General features: G+C 34.4%; 1 protein-coding gene across 2 annotated transcripts; it reads left to right on the forward strand.

The window, feature by feature from the left end:
- The first annotated feature begins 390 nt into the window (after positions 1 to 390).
- LOC130733038 (heterogeneous nuclear ribonucleoprotein 1-like) lies at positions 391 to 4,892 on the forward strand. 2 transcript variants are annotated; one of them, XR_009017284.1, is made up of 5 exons: positions 391 to 901; positions 1,230 to 1,451; positions 2,007 to 3,219; positions 4,255 to 4,331; positions 4,429 to 4,892. XR_009017284.1 is itself a non-coding variant. In XM_057585083.1 (4 exons), exons 2-4 carry the CDS (start codon positions 1,230 to 1,232, stop codon positions 4,266 to 4,268), a joined length of 1,449 nt encoding a protein of 482 aa, XP_057441066.1. In that variant the 5' UTR covers positions 392 to 901; the 3' UTR covers positions 4,269 to 4,892. The 2 variants fall into 2 exon arrangements, 1 of the variants encoding a protein (XP_057441066.1); XM_057585083.1 differs by having other exon boundaries at positions 392 to 901; positions 4,255 to 4,892.
- The last annotated feature ends 3,394 nt before the right edge of the window (positions 4,893 to 8,286 follow it).

Genomic DNA, 8,286 nt, shown 5'->3' on the forward strand with positions numbered 1-8,286 from the left:
TATTGCAGGTGCAATTCCTACATGTTCGGTGTAAGAAGAATAATACAGCAGATTGTTTAGCGCCTAGTTCATCGGGAGCTCAGAAACAGCTAGAGGAGACCCCCTTCGTTGGTTTATGCTGGTTTTAGTTTTTAATTTGTTAATTTTCCTCCTAATCCAATAACATCTTATATATATTCATTGAATTCTAACCCTTTTTTTTTTGTCTTAAACCGTATAAACGCGTTCGGGAAACTGTAACGGTTTTCCTTAACAGCTAGTCGGTGGAAATTATCTTTTTAGGAAAATAAATATTATATAGTATATGATTTAGAATTTCATTTTTATTAAAACACATTTTATTTCTTAAAACATCAAAACAAAAACAAAAAAACATGTTGTGATCTGTTAGCTTGTCTGCACCAGAGGATTTGCAGTGTTGTTGTGTTCTCTCTCTATCTTTGCTTGAAATTCCATTTCTTTTGATTTAATTAAGGGTAGTGGAAGCAAGCAACAAGATAAAAAGGCAAGCAAGAGAGAGAGAGATAGAGAGAGGGGATGAGACCACATCCTCTGTTTTCATTCTCCCTGCCATTCAAATTTTTCACATAACCTCTCATTATTATTGTTGTTATTGTTTTTTTATTTTTTGCTTCTGTTTTCCATCACCTACCATTCATTTTGATTCTTGAATGGTGAATTTTTCATCTGGGTTGTTCCAATTTTTGATTTCCTTCTCCTTTGATCTCTAATCTCTACTCTGAATTTCTTCTCTGATCCTATCTTTCTTTGCTGGATTGCTGGATTGGTTAAGTTTCTGATTGGTTCTCTGAAGATCCCATTCTCTTAGATCGAATTTCACAAACCCCACTTCGTATAATTCAGAAGCATCAACTGGGTTCTGGCTGAATTTCAATATAAGGTGACCCTTTTAGCAGATTTATCTAATCTGCATTTCTGATCGCTTTACTTTGCTTCTGCTTATCAAAGATTGAATTTTTATGTAGATTGAGCTCAATTGTACATTAACCAATTACCTATGCATTTAGATTGGTTCAGGGACTTAAATTCTGGCCATCACTGAATAATTTAGATTCTTTGTGTTGAGATATGCATGTTTTGTTGGTGTTGATGTTGGTTTTGGTTTTGATTTGGCATGAGAATTTTGACTTAAAGTGAGTTGTTTGTCTGAATCTGTTGAATGGAAATAGCTTTTGATGGTTAATTTGGCCTGGTTGGTTACATGACAGATGGAATCGGATCTTGGCAAGCTCTTCATTGGGGGAATTTCCTGGGATACTGATGAGGAACGTCTCAAAGAACATTTTGGGAAATATGGGGAGGTGATAGAGGCTGTGATCATGCGAGATCGCACCACAGGCCGTGCTCGAGGCTTCGGTTTTGTTGTTTTTGCTGATCCTGCTGTTGCAGAACGAGTCATTGTGGATAAGCACATAATTGATGGCCGAACGGTGAGTTGTTTCATCGTAGATGCACTAGGCATTGTTTTGATGCATGTTACTTTGCTAAGCTGTGATGCCACTTTGCTAAATTTTGGTTTCTGATAGAGATAATCATGTCCCTACTTATGTTTTCCACTTTGTTGATGTGATCTAAATGATGCTCACTTTTTGCTCCATTGAGCATGTTAGAAACATAATCTAAAGTCATTCATGTGTCTTCCCCTGAATAGCTTAAGCTTATGGGGTAGTTAGTTCATGACAAAGCTGGAGATTATCAACTTTTTGTGCATGTGTTTTTATATGTACATTGTATCAAACTTGACCTTTGTTTTGCTTATAGGATCGGAAACTGGAACTGACTTGCAGATTTTGATCTTTGTGTTTGATGGTTAATGTGAATCTGTTCAATGAAAAAAGTATTTGATTGTTAAGCTTAGCATTTTTTTGTGCATGGGTTTTTATATGTACATTGTGTCAAGCTTGACCTTTTTTTTGCTTATAGGATAGGAAAGTGGAAATGACTTGTAGATTTTGATCTTTGTGTGTTGTGATCTTAATTTCCAGGTTGAAGCCAAGAAGGCTGTTCCTCGGGATGATCAGAACACCTTAAACAGACAGTCCGGTAGCGTCCATGGATCTCCTGGTCCCGGACGCACCAAGAAGATTTTTGTTGGAGGCTTACCCTCAACAATCACAGAAAGTGATTTTAAGAACTATTTTGATCAGTTTGGTACAATTACCGATGTTGTAGTAATGTATGACCACAACACCCAGAGACCAAGAGGTTTTGGCTTCATCACTTATGATTCAGAAGAAGCTGTAGACAGAGTTCTTTTTAAGACATTTCATGAACTCAACGGAAAGATGGTTGAGGTCAAGCGAGCAGTTCCCAAAGAGCTTTCCCCCGGACCGATTCGGAGCCCATTGAAAGGATCATATAACTATGGTTTGAATAGGGCCAGTAGCTACCTAAACAGCTTTGCCCAGGGCTTTAATATGAACCCGGTTGGAGGCTTGGGAGTCAGGATGGATGGTAGGTTTAGTCTTAATCCACTTACTACTAGTAGAGGTGGATTAACCCCATTTGGCTCCAGTGGTTATGGAATGGGAGTGAATTTGGATTCAGGATTGAATTTGAACCCAAGCTATGGAGGAACTTCCAATTATGGGGGTAATCTAGGATACAGTCGGATAAGTCCTTTCTACAACAGCAACTCTAGCAGATATACCACTCCTATCGGCTACAGCGGGGGCAATGTGAGAAGTGATTCGCTTATGAACTCTCCTTCTCGGAATGTTTGGGGAAATGGGGATCTAAATAGTACTTCCAATAACCAAGCCAGCCCTGGTGGTGCTTACTTGGGATCTGGAAGTGGGGCTTTTGGAGTTTCAATTGGAAATAGCGGCGCGAGTTGGGGTCAATCTGTTCCAAACCAAGGTGGAGGGGCTGCTTCCAGCTATAATGCTTGGAATAATGCTTATGAAGGTGGAGGTAGCAGCATTGGATTAGGAGGGGGAGGGTATGGAAGGAACAGCCCAAGCGTGCCTCAATCCTCAACATTTACTGCACCAACTGGCGGTTATGAAGGATCCTATGGGGACTTGTACCGCAATGGTTCATTTTACAGTGACTCAACTTGGCGGTCCGGTGCTTCTGAAATTGATGGCTCGGGTTCGTTTGGTTATGGACTTGGTGGTATAGCTTCAGAAGATCTAGTGAAGAGTTCAGATGATTTGAATGGAAACTACAATGTAGCAAGTAGACAATCTAATAGAGGTAAGATCTTCAGAGACATTATTTTCTCCTGTAGAAATTATGTCATAAGTGTGCAATTATGAATCTTTGTTGTTTGCTTGTTTCCATTTTTTAACAAAACTAGTTGTGCATTTTTAAACTTTTTTATGTTTCAGATAAATTAGTCTGAAGGAAGTTGAAATGTAAATCTTTTTTATTTTATTTTCTAGTGTGCTGTTACATTTGTCTTTAAGCCTAAAATCCGCATGTTTGTAAATCTGATATGGATAAAGATACCATAAATAGCATTGTTCATGTCTTCTTTTAATTACTATCAAAAACTCTAGGTTCCTCATTTCTCATCCCCGGGTCCCTAAATTCTTGATATATTTGTTGTAATTCGTACTACAGTCTAAAAGGTTATTAGCTTCCTATACTTAAAAGATGGGTTTCTTGATTACTTTCATTTAAAGATATTGGAATTTGATGCTTCATGTGAGCTCATATAACCTGCAAGATGCTAAAGTTGTGGACATAGATAACATATTTCTATCTCATGTTGAATGTGTAGAATTCTTTTTTTCATGAATTGAAAATGAGTTGTTCTTGACTTCTTGTTGAAGATACTTTCTCTCTTTGTAAGGGTTGAAATTTGAGCATAATTCAGTAATGATACTTAGACACTCAAATAGTGCAGACACCCCATTTTTTCTATCTATCTCTCTTCTTATCACACCACTTCATATATCACATCTATTATTTCTATCTCTTCTCGTCCCAAAGGGTTAGCTCAAGTGGTAAGAACTAGGGGACATAAGGGTTGGGTGGGATGAAGGGTGAAGGGTTCGAACCCTGAGGAGGGACTAATTTACTAACATTACTAACAACTAACATTTGCCTATTAAAAAAAAACTTCTATCTCTTCTCTTTATTCCTCTCCCTCTGGGCGTCTTCTGGATGTCTTCACTATATAGATGTATACGAATCATTTTCCTGTCGAATACATTTTTTAGATGTTCTGATTTAACTTAGTTGTATATTACTCATATTCTTTTGCTGTATCTTCTCTTGCTTCAGGTATTGCTGCTTAGGAGATATGGTAATCGGATATAGCATGGTAACTGTAGATCAAGGGATACTGTTAAAGTAATGAGGTATTGTGAATTCATACATCTCCATCACTTGAGAGAAATCAGCTCATAAGGAAATTCAGCATATATAGCTAACGGTGTTCTTTCATTTGAACTATAGATAAGCTAAATCAGTTACAAGGGATTTTGTATAAGGCTTGGGATTTTTTTTGTCCCCATTTTGAATTTTCAAGACTTAGCTCCTTTCATGGATCAGATTGCGGGATATGCTCAAGGAAGATTGGTTCCAATAGGGTAGTACGGTCATTAGTATCTTTAGTGCATGTTTGGAAATTCTTCTACAATTAATTCTAAAGTCATAATCAATTCTGTCAAAACTTCTAGGTTTCAGAATTGATTTTGAGGAAAAAGAAGTTGTTCCAAACATGCGTAATGATAGTGTATGAATTGTTCTTTTTTCTTGTGTCATTGTAATGTCTGGCAAAAAACTGCTTGTTCTTGTCACCATCTTTTTTATGGGACATGTTTCTAATCAAATTGTGAGGTTCAGTTTGATTTATGAGGTTTGAAATATGAGAGGGGCATCCATCTAGGATCCCCATTAAATAATGAAGTTACTAGACAGATATTATTTTTCTTTTTGTTTGACTTTTTTATATAGATGATCTTTTTTCACCCTTCAAAACTTGTTCCTGCATACTCTGTGTATATGCTTGGCATTCTTTGTTGGTTTAGCTACTTGGTTGGTTTCCCCGTTTGTACGTCTAAGGCACGTTTACTCTGAAGCTAAGAGCTCATTTAGTTTCCGCAAACGAGAAAATGAACATCTTTACATATAACATTAAAACAAGAATTTGTTATGTTGACACTGAAAACTCGGATAAGTGTTGAGTTCAATGAAAATTTCTTTATACATTAAGATTTATATGGTTTTAAAGCATTTTACATGCTAGCCTCTTATTGCATATATGATCCAAATTTGATTGGTTGAAATAAGGGCACACGTTTTAAGATAGAAACTTTTTGGCTCTTTGATTTGTCAGCAGCAACTTGTTGGATTCAATGTTGGTTGAAGGAATTTAATTCAAAAGTTGACTTACATGCACATGTGTTGTAGAAGTTATTTGCATTTCAACTATTAATCTTTCAATTAATAATATGACTTCAATCCTTTTTTTAGATGTATACAACCTACCAATTTTTTTCTAAAGAAAATATGTGAATAAGATGAAGGTGGGAGATGTTTGCCTAGGTTGGTAAGAACAGTACCATCACAACACAATGAAAAGACATCACATCACCTCCCCTATTTAAAGAAAAATCTACGTTAAGTGCATTTAAAATTTTGTTAAAATTTCACGTTATTGTTTACTTACGAATTGCATTCTCAATATTCATTCATCAAATTTGTATTTTTTTATTCATAATAACTAGTATTTCATCGAACCTGTAGTATATATTAGAGCATCTCCAATGGTAGTTCTTATTTATTAGTTTTTAGCACTATTTATGTAGACTCGTATTGCCACATGTGTTTAAGCAATTCTCAAGCAATTTTGCTCCAACCATGAGTTCTTAGTTCTTACCACTATTCATTTGGTCACACCAACCACATTATTTATATTTTTTATTTTCATAAAGTAATAAAATAAAACTCATAAAGTAATAAAGTAATTTGGATGAGAGAAATAATTAATATTTTAAGCTAAAAACTCAAAAAGCAAAACTCCTTATATAAGAACTGAGTTCTTATTTTTAAGAACTAAGGAGTCTATGTCAGCACCTCCAATAGTAAAGTTCTTAGTTCTTAGTTCTTAACTCTAAAATAAGAATTAAGAACCTTGCATTGGAGATGCTCTTAGTAGTATATAATTGCATGCCAAAACAAAGTGAGAAAGCATGCAAGAAAAAAAATTATTCCACATTGGGCTATACAATGAAGATTCTGGTAAGCTTTTCTGTCAGTGTCTGTCATTTTTTTACACCAAATGCTTTTCCTGATGGGAACTGAGGGCCCCTTGTCTTGTGATCCTACCAATGGATTTCACATCACAACCCACATGCTTAGGCTTGGGGTGGGACCTTTGCAATTGCAAGTGAATCACATTTATTTAACCAACAAAACAATAATCAAAATGTTTTTTTAAATGAAAACAATAATCAAATTTAATAGTGTGTTGAATTGATTTTCATTCCAATCTATAAGTTAATGAGTGTTTTGTAAAAGTTGAAGTTATGTTCAACTGTTTCATAAAAGTTGAAATTTTATTCAAGAAATGTACAAATTTGTTAATTGTAATTATTATTTTTTTGAAAGAAATTGTAATGTTATTTGTAAGGTTTTTTTTTAAATTGTTATTTGTAAGGTAAACAAATATATATATATATATATATATATATCAAATGATCGAATGAAAAAAAAGGATAGGTTAAAATAAACTCTCATTCAACTTTCACTTGCTTTAGTTTGATAGTAATATTTTGTCCCGCCTACAAAGTAAGATATTAATTTATTAAACAGTCGTAAGTAACATGACGAATGTGAATTCCTCTGATCCAAATGTTGAAACATTTTGTAAACATGAAAATAATAATAATATTATGTTTTTTAAGGAATAATAATACAGTTTTTTTTCTTAAATGAATAATAATATGTTGAAAATGTTTTATAAACAATAGTAATTAATGAATTCTATTACTTCTTTTCATAAATTGGTATTAGAAATTCTCGTCTACAAATATTTTTCTTAGAAAAGTTAAGGTCCATGGTGCCCTAGTCTAAGGAAGGAAAACCATTGGCCTCAAACAACACTTCTTACATTTAGCTCACATCAATGAACGAGTGAGATTTGAACCTACAAGTCAAATACGAGACTCGGTCATATTCAAGCGTTTAGTTACCCCTCTATGATGTAAGAACATATTAAACATAAACCCACTCTGAATGAATGTGATTCAGATTTCAGATTTCTCTCAAAACTTTGTTTTATTGTACCTGAGCTAGTGATGATTCACTTGACTCCTTCTAACATTCTAATGCCTTGGGCCTCCTCAGACCTTGACCCATCATGTTGGACTTTGACAAACCTATCAAATGCAAACTTGAAATGTTTTATATGAACAAGAACCATACATCATATCCTAATTCTTAGCAAACCACAACATATATATAGCGCATTTAGGTAAGTAGTTTAATTAAACGCTTAGGCTCAAAAGTTAATTTGATAAAGCTTATTGAAGTAAGCTTAAAATAGCTTAATATAAGCGCTTCACATAAATTAAATTGAGAAGCTTAAGTAAACAAGCTCATAACAGTTTATAAGTAGGTCATTAGTTAAGCTTACCCAAACACTTGAATTATGTTCAGCTCATATAAGCTCTTTCAAATGCATCCATAATATATACCAATTTCCCATAAACTATTTTTTTGAAGTTTCACTCCAGCTCTTAAAAACCTTGAATTTTTAGAATTTTCCTAGATACCAATACCATTCTATACTTGAAATTTTTTACTTAGTATTGTAGGCTTAGTTTCACAAGAACAACGGGTATAGAGAACCACACTTCAACCAGCATAATGGAATCTACATCTGAGTAGAACTTGGATTCCTGCATAGTGCCATCCTAGAATTCTCCACCAAAAATTAGAAAGAAAATTTAAAGTCATTCAGGATTATGCAGAAGCCCTTCATATGACAGAACAACAGTAAACATACTAAGAGAGTATTTCAAAGTTGTTGAACTTGAACAAATAGAATGCATGTTTAAGGCCCAAATGAGGATATAGATATATACAATGAAAAATTAAAATAAAATCCACGATTCTGCAGTGTACTCTTTGTCCATGTGATATAGAAGAAAGTGAAATCATGGATGATTTGGTCCCAATCAACTTTAACATTGGCCATGTGAATGTGGGACCACATTATCACTAGGGATCATACCCAACATGAACCTTTTGTTAGATGAAATCTGATATCGCAATTATTGACTTTCAAAACAAAAAGAAACACAAGAA

This window comes from Lotus japonicus, chromosome 1 (genome assembly GCF_012489685.1).
Source record: "Lotus japonicus ecotype B-129 chromosome 1, LjGifu_v1.2".
NCBI classification, from domain to species: Eukaryota; Viridiplantae; Streptophyta; class Magnoliopsida; order Fabales; family Fabaceae; genus Lotus; species Lotus japonicus.